At 44.0% G+C, this 19,416-nt stretch overlaps 1 protein-coding gene across 1 annotated transcript in view; it reads left to right on the top strand.

The window, feature by feature from the left end:
- Window positions 1-4,093: 4,093 nt before the first annotated feature.
- Window positions 4,094-19,416, top strand: part of sh3yl1 (SH3 and SYLF domain containing 1) — a gene marked incomplete at its 5' end in the record, with an annotated part of 15,542 nt that continues 219 nt past the window's right edge. Inside the window, 12 exons of the mRNA XM_080023829.1 lie at window positions 4,094-4,181; window positions 5,845-6,273; window positions 9,535-9,645; window positions 9,730-9,843; window positions 10,333-10,397; window positions 10,720-10,832; window positions 12,378-12,506; window positions 13,579-13,723; window positions 13,986-14,043; window positions 14,285-14,317; window positions 17,353-17,382; window positions 18,505-19,416. The exon at window positions 18,505-19,416 is cut by the window's right edge and continues 219 nt beyond it. Coding sequence (XP_079879955.1) covers window positions 4,094-4,181; window positions 5,845-6,273; window positions 9,535-9,645; window positions 9,730-9,843; window positions 10,333-10,397; window positions 10,720-10,832; window positions 12,378-12,506; window positions 13,579-13,723; window positions 13,986-14,043; window positions 14,285-14,317; window positions 17,353-17,382; window positions 18,505-18,719 — 1,530 coding nt within the window. The 3' untranslated portion in view covers window positions 18,720-19,416. The remainder of the gene's footprint in view (window positions 4,182-5,844; window positions 6,274-9,534; window positions 9,646-9,729; window positions 9,844-10,332; window positions 10,398-10,719; window positions 10,833-12,377; window positions 12,507-13,578; window positions 13,724-13,985; window positions 14,044-14,284; window positions 14,318-17,352; window positions 17,383-18,504) is intronic.

Genomic DNA, 19,416 nt, shown 5'->3' with positions numbered 1-19,416 from the left:
CGACCGCAAGGGGCGGCGCGACAATCAATATTCTGGGTACTATCATTTCGAATAAAATTAATTGTCCGTGTTGCATTAAATATACATTTAAATCCTCCTAAATGAAACTTACCTTAACTTACCTCCAGTACTGACTTCAATTTGACAGGGTTAGCAGGGGCTGATATGAATTACATTTGATGGTCATTCCTGGGAACCATCATCTCCCAGGACCTCAAGTGGGAGCTGAACATCAGCTCCATCGTCAAGAAAGCCCAGCAGAGGATATACTTCCTGCCAGAGACGATGATGGTGCACTTCTACACCTCCATCATTGAGTCCATTCTCACCTCCTCCATCACCATCTGGTATGCTGCTGCAACCACCAAGGACAAGGGCAGACTGCAGCTCTGCTGAGAAGGCGATTGGCTGCAATCTACCATCTCTCCAGGACCCTGAGGCGTGCAGGTAAGATGGTGGCTGACCCCTCCTACCTGGACACAAACTGTTTGAAACACTTCCCTCTGGCGGGAGGCTGTGGTCCAACAAGGTCAAAACCTCTCGCCACATGAACAGTTTCTTCTCGTCTGCAACTGGCCTCATCAACAAGGCCCGGGACCCCCCACTGAAACAGATCCCCCCCTACAGACACTACAGGGACCCGTACGCCTTGAATTGAATGGGTGTGTCAATGCGTTACATTAACACACATTCCTCATTCTTCATGACTGTTATGCGTGACCATTGCACATACTGTTACACTTTATACTGAACATTTGCACATTCCTGCAGAAACTGTACAGCTGTATTAAAAAAACAAAAACAGCCATATTTTACATATTTGTATATATTTTACGTATTGTTTTCCTGTTTTTCTCCTTGACAATTATGTTTCATGTATGCACTGAACACCAAGACAAATTCCTTGTACGTGTAAACTTATTTGGTAATTAAGATGAATCTCATTCTGAAAAGACAGGGGAATATTAGCTTAGCCTCAATTCTTAATTCAGGACAAATTGTCTGACCTTAGTCTGATCTGACAAATTCAAGTGGGGCTTGAGAAAGGACATTAAGAAAAAGATAATTAAGGCCGTGATCAGAGCCATCAATCCAGGCTCGAAATGCGAGAAGGGCCGGCCGACTAGAGGCCACTTGGGCCGCTTAGAATGGGTCATTGCATTGATAAAAATAAAATTATTATTATTATTTTTATTATTAATGATAATAATAACAATAATAATAATTATATGATTTTGATTCTAAAAGTTATTTTAGCACCATAGCACCACTCATTTCTGGACTCTGCTGGAGCGCTGTCTGGAGCAGAGTGCGCTGCACTGTGAAGCGCTGGGTGTGTCGAACAGTTTGACTGGCAGCTGTGTCACACGGTGCATGCGCAGTCTGTTCAACATCTATGTAGAAAGGCACGAGGCTGCACCACCTTTCTGCGTAAATGTGTTCTGTCTGTTCAGTTGTGACACTCACATACCCATTGTAGGCGCTTTCGCGGTGGACAGGGGTCAGCATGGGCACTCTGACCGGTGCGCGGCTACGCAGCACCAGACGCAAGCTTCATTGGGCTGTGAATGCGGACACCTTTCTATCATAGCCAGCATGAACTTTTTCAGCTATTTGTTCTACAGTAGCTCTTCTGTGGGATCGAGCCAGACGGGCTACACTCCGCTCCCCACGTGCATCACTGAGCCTTGGGCCCCTATGACTCTGTTGCCCGTTCAACAGTTGTTCTTCCTTGGAACACTTTTGGAAGGTACTAACCACTGCATACCGGGAACACCCCACAAGACCTGCTGATTTGGAGATGCTCTGACCCAGTCGTCTATCCATCACAATCTGGCCCTTGTCAAAGTCGCTCAGATACTTACGCTTGCTGATTTTTCCTGCTTCCAACACATCAACTTCAAGAACTGACTGTTCACTTGCTGCCTAATATATCCCACCCCTTGACAGGTGCTGTTGGAACAAGATTATTATTATTCACTTCACCTGTCAGTGGTTTTAATGTTGTGGTGGATTGCTGTATAGTTCATATCATAAAAATCAGAACAGTGCAGTAGTGAACAACAGTAGATAATATTTACATTTATTGTATTAAAGTATTACAATTATATATATGTAGTAGGGTTTTGTGAAAAGTATGTTCATTTAAAAGATCAGATTTGCTACAAACCAAACAGTGAAACTGAGTCAAACCAGAAAAATGAATTTTAACACTTGTGATGTGAAGGTTGATAGAATGAAGGTTCTAATTATATGCACTGCTCGCAGCTCTTTGACCTGATGTGCTCACAACAGCCAAGCATGTGTTCCTTTTTTCAACACTGTTCCCACATGTTTTGGCTGCAGCTCTGGTAGTTCAAGTAATTACACTGTCACGTATCCTGACACAATGAGACTGTGGAAATGGTTTAATCTGCAACAACAAGCTTCTCAACAAGCTTCTCCACCACAAAAAACGTGTGTCAAATTTAAATGGTTAGACAGAGAATGACACAACATCTATGTGTAATTAACAACTAAACAATGAGGCTGACATGCATCATACACCGTCGAGGCCTCAGTGTGATAGATCCTACATTACAATACATCTCAACTTTGTGAAAGTGTGATTTGAACTGTCCAAATTTCATAAAAAAACTGAAAATGGCTCTGATTATTCAAATGATCATTATCTAGGTTTCTAATATAGTGATATTCGATTTTTTGATCCAACCCGAGGTTCTACTATGGTGTAAAACGTGGTCAACTAGCCAACTTAATTAGAATTATGCGTAGATTTCATGTGCAACAGTAAAATTAAAGGCTCTGATGTGGGTATGAATTCTGGGAAATTGTGTTGACTTTCTTGTATTGTCTTTTTGAAAATTATATTGAAGATTAAATACTAAAGAGCAACTATCTGGTTACATCTTTTATGAATGTATAATCTTGGGCTTGTGGAGTAGATGTTTTTTTATAGGCAGCAAGGGCAAAAATACAGGAAAAAGGTAGTACATTTAAGTTTGCAGGTAAAAGAGCCCTTTATTGTTTTTATTTATCTGGGTAGAGACCTCACAGGTGGGCGTTGTGTATCTGCCACAACGCAGTAGCAGGGTGGTGGTCAGTGGCTTAGTTTCACAGCTATTATTAATGTTTACATTTTTCGTTTTATACAAGTAGGAAACTGGGGAAAAAAATTAAAACACTATGAGCATCTCTTGTCAAATTTCAGTTCAGCTTTGCCCTGTCTCCCTCAAGTTTACGGGTATGCAATTACATAACAAAATTACAAAAATTAAATTACAAAAATATAACATAAAAAAACAGTAAAATACATAAACGTAACAAAAAAGTCCCGCTGTAATTCAATTGAATTAAAGTAAAGAAAAAAAAAGAAAATAATTCCTATATCGAACATCCTTTCCCCGTACATTAACTGCCAACCTGCAGGTTGCCCTGCAGTACAATTAAATAGTTAATTGTCCTTTTGCTATTGTCCTTTTTTAAATGTTAAAATCTCGGAATGTACTGTATGTACCTGTACATAATTACATATATTCAGAGACTTTTGACTTTTACTCGTCTACATTTCAAAGCAAATATCTATTTACATTTGTAAAGTACTATCACGCCACCGGTACTTTTTTTTTTTATTGTGAATTGTTATCAGTATCTGCAGAACGAGGCTAGTCCTAGAACCGCTCTGCTCTGCTCTGCTTCAGCTAGATCAGTACTTTTACGTTTAATACTGTGAGTACACTGAAGAGCAAGTACTTACATAAGTTTTACTTAAGTAGTCAATATGGTACTTTCACTTGGTGGAACATACTTCTCTTTCCTCCGCTCCTGTCTCCTCCTTCATGATTCTACTGCTGGGGAGCGTGCACAGCTCACTCCACAACAACAACGTCAGCGTGAACGCGCAGTGGGTCCTAAACGACCACCGCCGTGCTGTCCCGTGCCTCGCCTGACGTTTAAAACTTTCCAGGAGAAAAGCCGTCACCGGAACCGTTTCTCTCGGACCCGTTTGAACCTTCCCGTACCGTAAAATTGGCGGAAAAGTTTCATTTTTGTTGCTGTTGGTTTTTTTCCTGCATGTGTCACGTGACGGGCGATGGGTCCTGAGGGGAGCGCGCGGGTCAGCCCTGTGCAACAGGTGCGGCGGTGTGGTGTGCCGCGCCGCGCGCAGCTCACCTGTCCAGGTAGCCAACCGGAGAGCAGCACGTCACTCACACAGCAGTAAGTCCGACTACATGTGCATAATAATGTTCTTTGTTTTTTTTGTCTTTTGGTCTTTTATTTAGTTGCTGTGTCTGAAACTACACACACACACACACACACACACACACACACACACACACACACACACACACACACACACACACACACACACACACACACACACACACACACACACACTCTCTCACTCACTCACTCTCTCACTCTTTCTTTTTCTCTTTCTCCTTCTCTCTCTCTCTCTCTCTCTCTCTCTCTGTCTCTCCAGTGGAAAGACATGGTAAAATAGACAATTTCATATCATAAAATGTATAAAATGCATATAAATGTGTGTAGAAGAGTCTCTCCCGCTCTGTCTTTTATGTTTGCTCTTCTGTGTGTCGTTTTTGTTTTGCATTCCTTTATTATTTGAATTACTTTCTGTATCATATTGAAAGTAATTTAATCAAATTATATACACATACTGACAGTATGAGTATTTAAATAGTTTGTCAAATAAAAAATAAAAACTCTCCCCTCTTTCTTTCCTTCTGTCTGTCTGTTGTTTGCATTTCACAGTTTAGTGTTTAAAAGCAGCGGTGGGTCACGAGTCAGCATTATTGTCGCATCTTCCAGTCATGAATTTAGGGAGTTAATATAACGTGACGCACAGTTTGGAGTCTAATGTCTGGGTTATCTGACATGGGATATGATGTGATGTTCGGGTTTATTTTGCCTCTGATTATGGTGAATAATAATAAACTGGATAGAACACATAACGATAAGTCCTATAACCAGTTTGACCCGAAACTACCAGAGTGACTCACACCAGTTTGGAATTCCAGTTTAAAAATAGGCGTCTGCCATAAAAGCCAGATTAAAATGTTACTTAAAAAGTATTAGGACACTGGAAGCTGCCCTGTACTCCTATTGGTATACGAGGGGCGGGGACCCCGATTCTGTATGCTGGACTCGAACACGCCCCAAGTGCGTAATGGTCCAGGCTGAGGCAGCCAAAGCCGGCATTGAACGTAATCTACGCACACTCTGACCCTGGCAATCCATTGCACCCACTGAAAGGCCAATGGGAAGCAACTAACATTACACACACTGTATCCACAGAGAGAGTGTTAGTCACTAATCACATCAGAAATCTGAGTGGCCCGTAAAAGAAAATATTACCTTACTCTGCTTGGCCGCAACGCCGAGCACCAACTGGGAAACGGACCCTGCGGAAACTTTGCACAGGGAGAAACGGACAAATGGGGAGGGGCGACGCCAAGGATGCCGCTGTACAAATGTCAAGGACCCAAACGCCCCTGAAAAAGCCAGTTGGACTTGCAACACCTCCAGTGTGCACAACACTACGCAGAGGTGAGAGCGATAAGCAGCGCCATTTTAAAAGACAGCGGCTTTAACGTGATCTGAGACACAGATTCAAAGGGCGTGCCACAGAGCACATCCAAAACCAGCTCCAAGTCACACTGAGGGGCGACCGCTGGCGTCACGAGACACTAAACACCGGCCCATTAGCGAACCGCCGTGTAAAGGCAAAATCGCCGGCGCAAACACCCTGATGCTGTGTGGAGAATTGCGACAGAAGCCTTAGACACATCTCCTGCCTCGGACGCCGTCAGTGCCACCCCGCAGGTGTTCAGGTGAAAGATCGAGGCCGCCAGCATCACCACTGTCGCTGCCACAGCCTGGCTTGCCAGGACTTATGTCCTGTCAGCCAGCCAAGCAGTGAGAAAGAGGCATGGGAATACCCAGGCCCCCCCGCAGCTATGGAGGCTGTGGAAGTCAGCCTAGAGGGATTGGACCGACAGCGCCCTGTAGGTGGAGGGGGCCGACACGACGGAGGCCTGGCCTCTGTCGGTCAGCTCGACTCCGGGGGAAAAAAGCTGACATACCTGGGTGTAGAGGGAGGCCGGGAGAACGCGTCACCTTCGCCCACGCTGAGGGCATCTTCGTCATCCCCGTCGGTGGAAAGGAACGGAGATGGGCTCCGCAGTGGTCTGGTCCAGCGGTGCGCGTTCTGTAAAGCATTCCATGCGGCGGGCCTGCTCTGCGGCTGGTATGGTGCGGCAGGCCTTGCACAATCCGTCAGCCCAGCGAGAGCGTGTGCCCGCTCCCAGGCAGATAAAACACCTGCCGTAAGCCTGATGCATAGGCAGGTGGCTTGTTAAAAAAAGTCGGCATGTCCTCAACACACCAAGGAAGCGTATAGTTTCCTGCTTGACTAGGGTTTTATACCCCAATGGACCCCCATCAGTCTTGCTGAATTGGTTTCAGAGGAAGAAGGGGGGCACTTCCGGGGTTATTGTTGGCTATGTTGCTCCACCTGATTGTCTGAAGCGAGTAAATGAATACATTTCAGTACTTTGCATACGCGATTGGAGATATACCAAAAGGAGCGTATCCACTAAGGGCTGAAGCCTCCTTACATTGAACAGCAGGGGCGAACATCAAAGTCACATTATGGTCGCTTAGCCATTCAGATAAAAGAGGCGGGTCGTAAAAGTTTTCACCACCAATAACGTCAGGTTCTTACAAACTGTCAGTCATTTGTTACATTTTTTACACGTGTAACAACATTTGCTACATGTGAAAGGTTTATGAAAAGTAATAAAGGACAAATGCGTTAGTTCAGAAAAAATCTCTAAAATAGCCCCAATTAAAAACATTTTTAGGAGAGCCCGATCATCCATTATTTGACTTTTTTGACCACATCAGGATTGGCAGTTACGCAGCTGATGTGTCCTGGTTTTTAGTATAATAAACCAAAAACTACTGATTTTTTTTTATCCTGTACTTGTCGGTTTTACACTACTTTTAATTTACACACCAAAATAAGCGCAGAAGTCTGACTAGGCATTATAAATCCATCCATCCATGCTTCCAAGCAGGAAGCGATGCTGCATTTATGGGAAACTCGGAAAATGAATTCGTTTCGGAAGTGATTATGTGTTCACACAGCTCAGAAAAAAAAGTTTCCACCACAAATAGAATCTAATTCTGTGGAAAACACTGAACACTGTTGCATCTTGCCCCCGGAGGAAGTGTACAGTACAAAGTACAAAGTGTCTTTCAGTGCACATGAACACACTTAAAAACACTTTAATGCTGGACTTTGTTGTGGGCTGCACCGCAGAGTGGGACATGGGAGTACACTGAGCCCTGGGCCACACCAGAAGCGACATGTCAGCGTCACGAAAATGCATCGGATAGGCTGCTAAGTTAATGTGGCCTGGGGTTCTCTGCTTGGTGCTGACGCTTGGCGCTTGGTGTGTGGGGATGGGGTGGTTTGAGCAGCCACACCTGACCTGGATCTAGGTGATTGGGATCAGAGTGACTGCATACCTGTTGCTCGTTGGTTAGTCTTACGAGCAACAGGTACAAGCCCCGTCCCCCCACTCACTCAGGGGAGGAGCCCGTGTCATGACACATGCTATCTGCTGCGGGCTAATTCTAACTAGCCCACGTTACAATAAACTGGTGTTCACAACCCCGTCTTCTGTGTCTCTGTGCCGGAGGTCCCTGAACACGCCACTTGGATGGCGCGTGGCGGGCGAAACTGCCACAGTTAATCAATGTGGAAGGTCACACCAAGCAGAAGCGTTATCTCTCGCAATGCTCCTAAACCCCTTGCGTTTTTTTTAACGCCTCGGCTCCATTTTTACGGGAGCAAAGCGTAAACTGGAGCGTAGATTCCCATAGTGGTCCATTCCAAAGATAAAATTGGTGAAAATATTTAATTACCAAGCCAGGTCTGCGTCAGCCAAACAGCTGATGTGTAATAACAAACGAAAACAATTTTCCCCCACAACAAATTAAACCTCATTTATGGAAAGAAAACATTATCATTCCAGCAGGAAAACAAATATCCCACCCAGGAATAGACTATTTTACTTCATACATACATACCGCACCGTGTCCAGTGGACTTCTGCCGTTACATTACGTCATGCTCGCATGAGAGGTGTCTAATATCACGGGAGACTCAGCAACAGAATTGTTTTTTTAGACCAGTGCTTCGCTCCCCGTCTCCCTGGCCCACAGTTGAAAATCAGTGTGATTATTTTCAACCTGTCCTAAACTCTCTGCATCCGGAGAATGTCCCTCTCCGCTCCATGCTGTGGTGCAGCCAGTGAGGTAGCGAAGCGCCTGTGCCAGATTTCCCCGCACTGCACCCCTAAACACGTGTAGGGTCTGAGTGGCATTTTTAAGAAGAAAAATAATAAAATGTAAGAAAATCAGACCTGTCTCTGTAGAGACTGGACGTGTCTTTGCAGCTCCACAGTTCGGTTCGAACTCGCCATTTTTCCCAATGTTTTTTTGTTTTTCCCCTTCCCAAAGACAAATCATTATTAAAATATTTGTGCAAAATAAATTTGTAACAAAAAAGTAATTGTGCTTGATTTGGATTTGGATTCGGCTCCACCCCAACTTTACGGAAATGTTACAGCAATTCACAGCCGTACCGACATTTTCCAAAATGATACTAGATCAGGAGTGGGGAGATTTAGGGAACAATTTTTACGCATCATCGACACCGGATCCTTTTCTCTCATGATGCCAAAACAGAACATATCCAGTTAATTTACAGCTTTCAGTGTAAGTGGTAAAGGGGCTGAGACACCAGTCATTTCTAGACTGCTCACATGTCCACCTGGTGGTGATTGGTGCGCGTTACAGCTAGTGCAATACAGCTAGCTACAGCTAACAACTAGCCTTTTCTTATTTTTTAAATAAACAATCTCAGCGATCAATGCTGGATGGATCAATGCTGCCTCAGGGCTCGATCAAAGCTATGCTGATCGTGACACCTGAATCTAGAAACAACTATACTTACCACATCCTGTGAAATATCGTAGTACGCAAATACTGCAGAGACAGTGTGACCTACAGGCAGACAGACACAGTGTGACAGACAGGCAGACAGTGTGACAGTCAGCCATCTGCCTTAGCCCTGGGCAGGGAGTGTCCAGGCTAATTCATCATGGAAGTCAAAGGAATGTATTACAGATGAGTAGACAGACGGACAGAATGTGATGATAATAATAATAATAATAATAATAAATAATAACTTTTATTTTTTATTTTTTTTCATAATATTGTGTATTTTAAGTTTTGTATTAGTTACAGTTGCATAATACCATCCCTGCAGGGAATAGAATCTCCAGCCCTGGCATGGTGCTAATCCCTTGCTCCACCCAGAACTGTGTGTGTGTGTGTGTGTGTGTGTGTGTGTGTGTGTGTGTGTGTGTGTGTGTGTGTGTGTGTGTGTGTGTGTGTGTGTGTGTGTGTGTGTGTGTGTGTGTGTGTGTGTGTGTTTGTGTAGTGAACAACCCCATCCCCTCCAGTCTGAAGGCTGAAGCCAAAAAAGCCGCAAAAATCCTGCGCGAATTCACCGAAATCTCCAACCGCATGGGGCCCGATAGACTCATCCCCCGTAAGTCTATCTCTCTCTCTTTCTTTCTCTCTTTCAGACACATACACAACATAAAAGGTGTGTGTGTATAATGTGTGTGTGTAGCCCACGTGATTGCCAAGGCGGAGGGCCTGGCGATCATCTCTGTCATCAAGGCCGGATTCATGATCACAGCAAGAGGAGGGAGCGGGATCGTCATTGCTAGGATGGGGGACAGACGTAAGACCTCTGTGTCTGTCTGCTTACCTGTCTGTCTGTTTACCTGTCTATCTCTTTGTTCGTTCGTCTGCCGGTCTCTTTGTTTAGTCACCTATCTGACTGTTCACTTGTCTGTCTATTTGTTCACTTGTCTATGTGCCTGTCTGTCTACCTGTTCACCTCTGACTGTCTGTCTCCTCCCCCTATCTACCTATACCTTACCTCTCTGTTTACCTGTCTGTCTGCTTACCTCTCTCTTTACTTGTCTGTTTGCTTACAGCTCTCTGTTTAGCTGTCTGTCTGCTTACCGCTCTCTGTTCACCTGTCTGTCTACCTGTCTTTCTCTTTACCTGTTTACCTGTCTGTCAGTTTACCTGTGTCTGTTCACCAGTGTTTGCTTTCTGTCTACCTTTTCTGACTTACTTTACTCCCAGTCTATCCATCCATCCATCGCGTGTGTGCGTGTGTGTGTGTGTTTTTGTGTGTGTGTGTGTGTGTGTGTGTGTGTAGGGTGGTCCGCTCCATCTGCCATCGGCATTGCGGGTCTCGGAGGAGGATTCGAGATCGGAGTGGAGGTTTGTTTTAAACACCTTAAGCACATACTATAAACACACACACTATGAAAATACACACACACATTAAGCGCACACACACACACACTATAAACAAACATTAAGTGCGAATACACATACTGAACACACCCTTGTTACATGCCATATCAGGAATATGTACTGAAAATCACAAGAGCTGTCTCTCTCCCTGTCCACCTGTCTCTCTCTCTCTCTCCTCACCCGTCTCTCTCGACCCGTCTCTTCTAACTTGTCTCTCTCCACTCGTCTCTCTCTCTCTCTTTGCACCGGTCTGTCTCTCACCCTGTCTCTCTCACTCACCTCCCAGGTGTCAGACCTGGTGATCATCCTGAACCAAAGGAGAGCGGTGGAAGCATTCACTAAAGGAGGAAATTTGACTCTTGGAGGAAACTTCACTGTAGCAGTGGGACCGCTGGGCAGGTACACACACACACACACACACAACAACACACACACATACAAAACTTACTTTAAAGTCACCTGTGACTTTCTGTAGCTACAGATAACTGTGTGTGTGTGTGTGTGTGTGTGTGTGTGTGTGTGTGTGTGTGTGTGTGTGTGTGTGTGTGTGTGTGTGTGTGTGTGTGTGTGTGTGTCTGTCATCAGTGCCCAATTGTTGTTCATGGGACGGAATAATGCCTGGAGCGTTCTCACACACCTTCACCAAGCATCTCATTAACTTAATAAAGGCCAATTAAAATAATAACATTTATCATGTCTGTGAGAAAGAGAGAGTGAGACATATTTGTGAAGAGTGAAGATGATTGATTTGGAAGAACTGGCTCTGTCAATCAATCATCTAGCCTCCATGTCTGTGTCTGTTTGATTTCCGTAAGGTGCTTTACAATACATTTTGTAAAAAAAATAAAATAATAGCTCAAGATTAATATTTATAATAATAAAAAGTAGTCCTTAAAAAATTGTCCACTCAAAAACAATGAAATGTGCGAGTGATTTATGCGCTCTAGGTCCAGCGACACGTTGGAAAAATAAAAGCTGTGCAATGGTAATTACTCGCAGAAATACCAAAACGCTTTTCATATTTCACAGGAACGTAACTTACTGAAAATGTAATACAAGTAAAAAACTCAACAAATAAATGACGTGCCCGACACAGCACCAAACAGCCACCCGTCTGAGAGCGCAGCTCTATTTCCACAGACAACACGGTGAGAAGTTGTGGTTTACAGGTAAACATTGACGGTTGTTTTGAAGACAGGAGGGTTGCACTGTGTAGACCACATAGTGGAACAACCACGAGACGACACACTGGGTGGAGCCCATGCTGCGTTCAAACTCGAAACTCGAAAAATCGTGCTGCATTTCAGAGAACCCGGAGAACTGTAAAATGCATGCAACATGACTAAACTGGACCCTGTGTAGCCATATTTATTATTAATATTACATTAGGGCGCATTCTCTTCCCTGCACGGTCCTACCCATTTATTTAGGCTCATCCCATTCAATTATATTGATTTAGGTCCATCACAGTCTACCCCCTTGAGTTTGGTCCATCCCACTAATTTAGCTCCATCATAGTCCATTGATCACATTGATCGATACTGCACCAACGATGATACAGATTCACTCATTCTCTCCAACACTCAACATGAAGTAATGCAAAAAAAAAAATGCATTGATGCAAATCGCTGGTTTCCCTGGAGCTGTAGTGTACAATGGCTGTCATATTAAGATCTTTGCCCCATCAGAGATCATTCCTTCTCCAAAGAGAAGTCCTGCTCTTCTGATTGTGTTGGACGTTTGACACCCACCTCTTATGTCCTAGGACTATTTTTACTCTGAGTCTAACTTTAAGGGCCATTCCTAGGAGCGTTCTAGGCAGAAGCTTGATAAATACGAGCCCTGAAGCAACCCAGCTGTCTGAGTTTCAATGTATCTCTCCCCCTCTCTCTCTCTCTCTCTCTCTCTCTCTCTCTCTCTCTCTCTCTCTCTCCCTCTCTCCAGGAATGTCGAGGCTGACGTAGCTCTGCGTAGCACAGCCGCTGTCTTCACGTACTGTAAGTCCAGAGGTCTGTTCGCTGGAGTCTCTCTGGAGGGATCCTACCTGATTGAACGCAAGGACACCAACCGCAAGTACGTTTATCTGTCAGTCTGTCTGGCCCTCTGTGTGTCTGTCTCTCTGTCCATTCGACTGCCCTTCTGTTTGTCTGTGTATCCATCTGTCTGTCCGTTTGACTGTCCCCCCCACCCATCTATCTGTCCGTCCATCTGCCCAGCTGTCTGTCAATCTTTCTGTCCCGTCTGTCTCTCTGTCCAGCCGTCTGTCTATTTGCCATTTCCTATGTCCGTCTGTCTGTCCGTCCATCTGCCCAGCTGTCTGTCTCTCTTTCGGTCCATCTGTCTCTCTGTCTGACCCTCTGTCTGTCTGTCAGTCTGTCCATCGATCCATCCATCTGTCTGTCCCTATCCATCTGTCTCTCTGTCCGTCTGTGAATCCACTCTCTGTCTGTCGATCTCTCTGTTTGACTATCCACCTGCCTGTTTGTCCATCTGTCTGTCAATTTGTCTGTCCCTTGGTCCATCCATCCATCTATCCATGTGTTGGTCCACCTATTTGTCCGTCTGTATGTCCATTTGTCCATCTGTCTATCAATTTGTCGGTCCCTTGGTTTGTCCGTCCTTCTGTCAGTCTATTCTTCTGTCACTTTCACTGTTCTTCTGTCTGTCCCTCCATGTGTCCGTCGGCTGGTCTATCTGTCTCATCTCTCTGCCTGCCTGTCGCTATGTTCATCTGTCTGTCCTAAAATAAACCCAGATTATTCACACAGCACGTTGGGAATATTAATCATGGACATTTAACATTTGTCATTTTTATTATTGTCATAGTTTTTTACTTGAAGCCATCATGTGGGATAACATCCTGTTCATCTTTGTCGGACAAAAAAACCTCAAACTTTTTAGGTCAAGCCCAAACAGGAAAAGGAGCCGATACCAAACTTCCAGTAACTCTCGTTGTTGATCTGGTCAATCTGGGTCACCCAGCCACAGTCAGCCAAGTCGCAAAAGCGATTAATCATCATGAGTCAGAACAGACACTGGTGTTTTAGGAGTTCTGGGATTTATGTGGGCATTGGACAAAAACTTTCTTCAGGCACTGCAGACAGAACAGACCATAACAATCAGTCGGTGGCATCTGTGGTCGCAGGTTCTACTCCCAGGAGATCCGGGCATCGGCCATCTTGAATGGCGATGTGGAGCCGCCCTCGGTATGTCATGATCTGTACCACATCCTGGAGGCCTACACTGAGGCCTACACCACGGACTGGACCAGCAAGAACCTCAGGACCAAGGTACATGGGTCTGGGACCAGGTCCGGGCCTAGGAGCAGTTCTGGATCTAATTCGGGGACCAGGTTTGGTTCTGGTCCTACGTTTGGGTCCAGGTTTGGTTCTGTGACCGGGTCTGTAAACGTAAACGTCTGTAAATGTAAACGTGCACTACACTGATCCTCTTCCTCTCCCCTCCTCTTCTTTTATCCCCTTCAATCCTCCTCTCCCACTACCCTCCTCTTTTCCCTCCCTCCTCTCCTCTTCCTCCCCCTTTCCTCTACAGTCCTCTGGTCCTCCAGAAAGACCCCAGGCTCCCACCAGACCCCCAGGCCCTCAGCCTGGTAACACACACACACACACACACACACACACACACACACACACACACACACACACACACACACACACACATTGTTTCAGATAGTGCACAACTGAACTCATATTGTGTGTGTGAATATATAGATATAATAGTGTGTGTGTGTGTGTGTGTGTGTGTGTGTGTGTGTGTGTGTGTGTGTGTGTGTGTGTGTGTGTGTGTGTGTGTGTGTGTGTGTGTGTGTGTGTGTGTGTGCCCGCGCGCAGGTAAACCTCCCATGAACTACAGTCCTAATCCAAGTGAGTATACACACATACCTCACCACATTCACCATTTTTGTCGGTTTTTGTTTTTTAAATTCTACATCAACTTCCAATAATTGATCCTTTGCATAGAATCACATTTTGTATATTCTGTGTATTTTCGTATATTTGGATATTATTATGACATTTTTATTATAACTTATTTTATTATTTGTTTCATACATTCTTTTTTTCTGACTTTTTTATGCTTATTGTCTATAGAAACGTACCAATCCTTTATATTACTAATTCCTTCGATATTAAAATTTACTTGGCGGAATAAACACATTCCTAAATAGGGAGTTTCATCGTAGGTGGGAGATGAGAATCCACTAGGCTAAGTTTCAAGTCTACTCGAGGATCATGTTTGAGGAGAAACTGCCGCCGAGCATCATGGGAAAATGGGTCACCATAACAACGCTCAACAACTTAACACACACACACACCACTGTCTTAAAAGAATGCTCACATGATGGTCTTTCAAGGGCACGCCACCTCTTGAACAAGTCAGTTTTGTTTGTTTAATTTAATGTTTAACGGAGGTCACACATTAAAGTAGATGAAAGCAATGGGATAAAGTTCAAATAATAAAGTTCATATCGTATCACATCTTAGTACCGAATAATTAAAGGATCAAATCATCATAGATTTGTCACGATATTGATGAAAATAGTGGATTCCATCGTCAGTGCCCTACAGGGTAGAGGTACAGTACAGTAGAGCTACAAAACAGTGGAAGGAGATATCGTAGAGGGAGGCGGTTTGGAAGTAGAGGTAGCATGGTGGTCGAGTAGAGGTAGTGGGAGCTAGAGTAGAGGTCAAGTAGGGATATCGTAGCGGTACATCAGAGTAGAGGTCAAGTAGAGGTTGAGGACAAGTATAGGTAGAGTAGAGGTCAACTCAAAATAGAATAGAGTGGAAGGAGGTAGAGGTACATGAGAGTAGGACTAGAGGGAACTAGAGTAGAGGTATTGTAGGGGTGGGGCAGAATAGAGGTCAAGTGGAAGTAGAGCGGGATTAAAGGTACATTCGTGTAGAGGTCGATTAGACTGGAATGGAGGTCAGGTAGAGGTACAGTAGAAGAAAGGTCAGGTAGAGGTAGAGAGAGAATATAGGTCAAGTGAAGATAGAGCTAAGTAGAGTAGGAGTAGAGGTATAGAGGTAGAGTAGGAGGAGTAGAGATACAGTAGAGAAGCGGTGGAGTAGGGGTAGAATAGAATAAAGGTGTCGTAGAGGTAGAGTAGAACAGAGGTCAAGTAGAGGTATTGTAGAGGTACAGTCGGGTAGAGTAGAAAGAAGGTCAAGTGGAGGTAGAGAAAAGTAGAATTACAGTACAGTAGGAGTAGAGGTACTGTAGAGTATGAGTAGAGGTACAGTAGAGTGGAGGTAGAGGTGCAAGAAAACAAAAGCGCCAATCTGACCAACAAGCATTTTTATTGGAGAACCATGTGTGAGTTCCACCTGGCACAAGTTCCCCTGGGCAAGGCATTAGCCCCCGCCGCCCTCTAGGTGTGACTATGCCTCGATGTACCTCTTTAACCTGGCAGGGTGTGTGTGTGTGTGTGTGTGTGTGACAGCAGGAATGTTTAGTTAGCTACAGTAGTTGAGCATAGTACATGGCTTTCTACTTCCTGCCGACATTGCTGAAATCTAAAAACAGTGACGCCTGGCACTCCCTCAAGTCACGATACGCCATGTCTTTTTTAAAGTACTACTATTTCCCATAATGCACCTCACCTGAACACCACCAGCGTGTGTCATACCATATCAATGACGTAATGTGTATATACCCAATATTGTACTGTATCATCCCATATCATATATTATATTATATGATATATCATACCCCCCACCCTCCTACAGACTGCCCTAAACCCTACCCTTGAAACCAAAGCCTCCCTGTATACCCTGAAGTTACCCTAACCCTTTCAACTAAAACAAAAGTCTTTCAATTTTCTGATCAGACATCATTTGGTGAGTATATGTATGCACACGCTCATACTGCTGTTAACTAAATGTGTGTGTGTGTGTGTGTGTGTGTGTGTGTGTGTGTGTGTGTGTGTGTGTGTGTGTGTGTGTGTGTGTGTGTGTGTGTGTGTGTGTGTGTGTGTGTGTGTGTGTGTGTGTGCGCGGGGGCGCGCAGGTAGACCTCCCCTCTACCCCAGTCTGTCCGACTTTGCCGTGGAACATCCAAGTGAGCGCACACACGGCACTCTGCTCAAAACATCATACTGAAAAATGATGACAACATAGATTCAAGAGGTTTATTTGTCATTGTTACCAAACTCCTACTGTCCTCGCTTCACACCACAACAATTAATGGTGCACGGACACACCTATCTCGGTGTGAATATGCCCTTATGTACCTCTTTAACGTGTGTGTGTGTGTGTGTGTGTGTGTGACAGCAGGAATGTTTAGTTAGCTACAGTAGTTGAGCATAGTGCATGGCTTTCTACTTCCTGCTGACATTGCTGAGATCTAAAAAAAAAAAACAGTGACTGGCACTCCCTCACGATACGCCATGTCTCTTTTAAAGTACTACTATTTCCCATAATGCACTCCACCTGAACACCACCAGCGTGTGTCATACCATATCCATGACGTAGCTGCAGCAGCATCACTTCCGGTTGCACCTGTATTACTTCCCGCCAGTGTACTATCCAGTACACAGACACTCGGGTCTCACCAAGTTGTGTTTTTCTAAAGTATTTTTAGAGCTTATTGTGCGTAATCACCAGGGTGTCATGACATCTCACTGCATATGTGTAGGACTGAAAGTATATGTACATGACAAAGGTTTCTGAACTAGAACTAGATTTGGACTTAGGGAAGAACAGTTTTAACACCAATAGACATTATTACCCAATTTATAAAAAAAAATATATTTTTTAAAGCTGGTTGGTGTGATCCAGCATCTTTCTGGATTCGTATTAAGGTTTTACGATAGTGATGCCAAACTGTCAGTTTGAGGTTCCCTACCTGTGGCGCCCTCTAGTGATGATGTGGAGTCAGCGCTGTTTCTCTGTTTCAGGTCCCTGGAGTGCCAGCGCATCCAGCTCTGGTAAAACAACAAACCCATATGATTAAAAAAAAATATATATATATAGACTTGTAAATCCTTTTTTATATATCTCATGTCTGCTGATGTTCTTCAAATGTGTTTATAGTTTAACCCTAATGTATACTAATGTATAAACAAACTACTGCTACAGTATAGTACTAAACTACTAGAGAACCAAACTTCTACTATAGTACCGAACGTACCAAACTACTTCTAAAGAACCAAACTACTGTAGAACCAAACCTCTACTATAATACCGAACATACCAAACTACTTCCATAGAACCAAACTACTATAGAACCAAGCCACTACTAGAGTACCGAACATACCAAACTACTTCTATAGAACCAAGCTACTACAGAACCAAACCTCTAGTATAGTACCAAACCTCTATAGTACCGAATGTGCCAAACTACTTTTATAGAACCAAACTACTACAGAATCAAACCTCTACTATAGCACCGAACATACCAAACTACTTAGATAAAATCAAACTACTTCAGAAGCAAAACCACTACTATAGTACCGAACGTACCAAACCACTACTAAAGAACCAAACCTCTACTATAGTACCCAATGTACCAAACCACTACTGTAGAACCAAACGTATACGATAGGACCCAACATATCAAACCACTACTGTAGAACCAAACGTCTACGATAGTACCCAACATATCAAACCACTACTATAGAACCAAACGTCTACGATAGTACCCAACATATCAAACCACTACTATAGAACCAAACGTCTACGATAGTACCCAACATATCAAACCACTACTATAGAACCAAACGTCTACGATAGTACCCAACATATCAAACCACTACTATAGAACCAAACTTCTACTATAGTACCGAACGTACCAAACTACTTCTAAAGAACCAAACTACTGTAGAACCAAAGCTCTACTATAATACCGAACATACCAAACTACTTCTATTGAACCAAATTATTGTAGAACCGAACCTCTACTATATTACCAAACATACCAAACTACTGTAATAGAACCAAACTACTGCTAATGGCAATACTAATGGTACGATTCCCTTCGTACCATTATCTGGATTACAACCTGGCGAAGGCACCTTATTGTGGACTGACATCATGTCCTGTCTCCACAGGCGGCGGGGGCCCAGTGTCGGGCGGGGCCAACGGGCCCCTGGTTGTCACGGCAACCCACCCGTTCACAGCACAGAAGCCGGGTGACCTGAGCATTGCCCCCGGCGACCGCATCACAGTGATAACCAGCACTGGCTCCCAGTACGACTGGTGGGAGGGGCAGCTGGGCAACGGTCAGGTCGGGATCTTTCCCGCCAACTTTGTCACCTACAGCTAAGATGCCGCTAAAGCAATTTGCATTGTGGGAAATCTGGGCTCTGGGAGAGACTGCTGATGGTTGAAGTGTATGTTTTTAGGTATAGCTTTGGTTTCAGGGTTCTTCATAATCTGTAGTGTATGATTGTTTGGGAATGATTGGACCTGCCCACAAACGACCAACATCCTGACTTGATTGGATGTCATCTAGGATTAAGGCTCCTCCCACTGTCACACAGACCCTTTAAAACACCAATTAAACTCATTCCCACTTCCTGAAAACACAACCAGCCAATCACAGCCTGGTCTTTAGTGACGACTCTTTTTTTCAAAGTTAGTTCCTGACGTTGCACTCGGTGAAAACAGCCGTTTGGTTTTTCCAACTTGTTCTTTCGCAAAATTATTTTGGCCTAATACTCTCAAAATTATTAATTTTCCACAGCCTTCAACTATCCTTAGCGCCTTTTGGGAGAGAAAGCACTTTAATCCAAACAAGGTGTTTTAACGTTATTTATATAAAAAATGTAAGTACAATTAAAAAGACACTGAGGCCGATATTCAAGCAGTAAATGAAAATTACCTGCTATGCTTCTAATGGTTATAATATACTGCACTGTTACTCAATAATATCATGCTATAGATTCAGACTCGTTACAACAGAATAATTATTGTATAATGATGATCTGTCTCCATCACATCCTTTTGACATGCTTCAGAAA

Source organism: Zeus faber (genome assembly GCF_960531495.2).
Source record: "Zeus faber genome assembly, chromosome: 2".
Classification (NCBI taxonomy): domain Eukaryota; kingdom Metazoa; phylum Chordata; class Actinopteri; order Zeiformes; family Zeidae; genus Zeus; species Zeus faber.
This window is presented reverse-complemented; position numbering and strand designations above follow the sequence as displayed.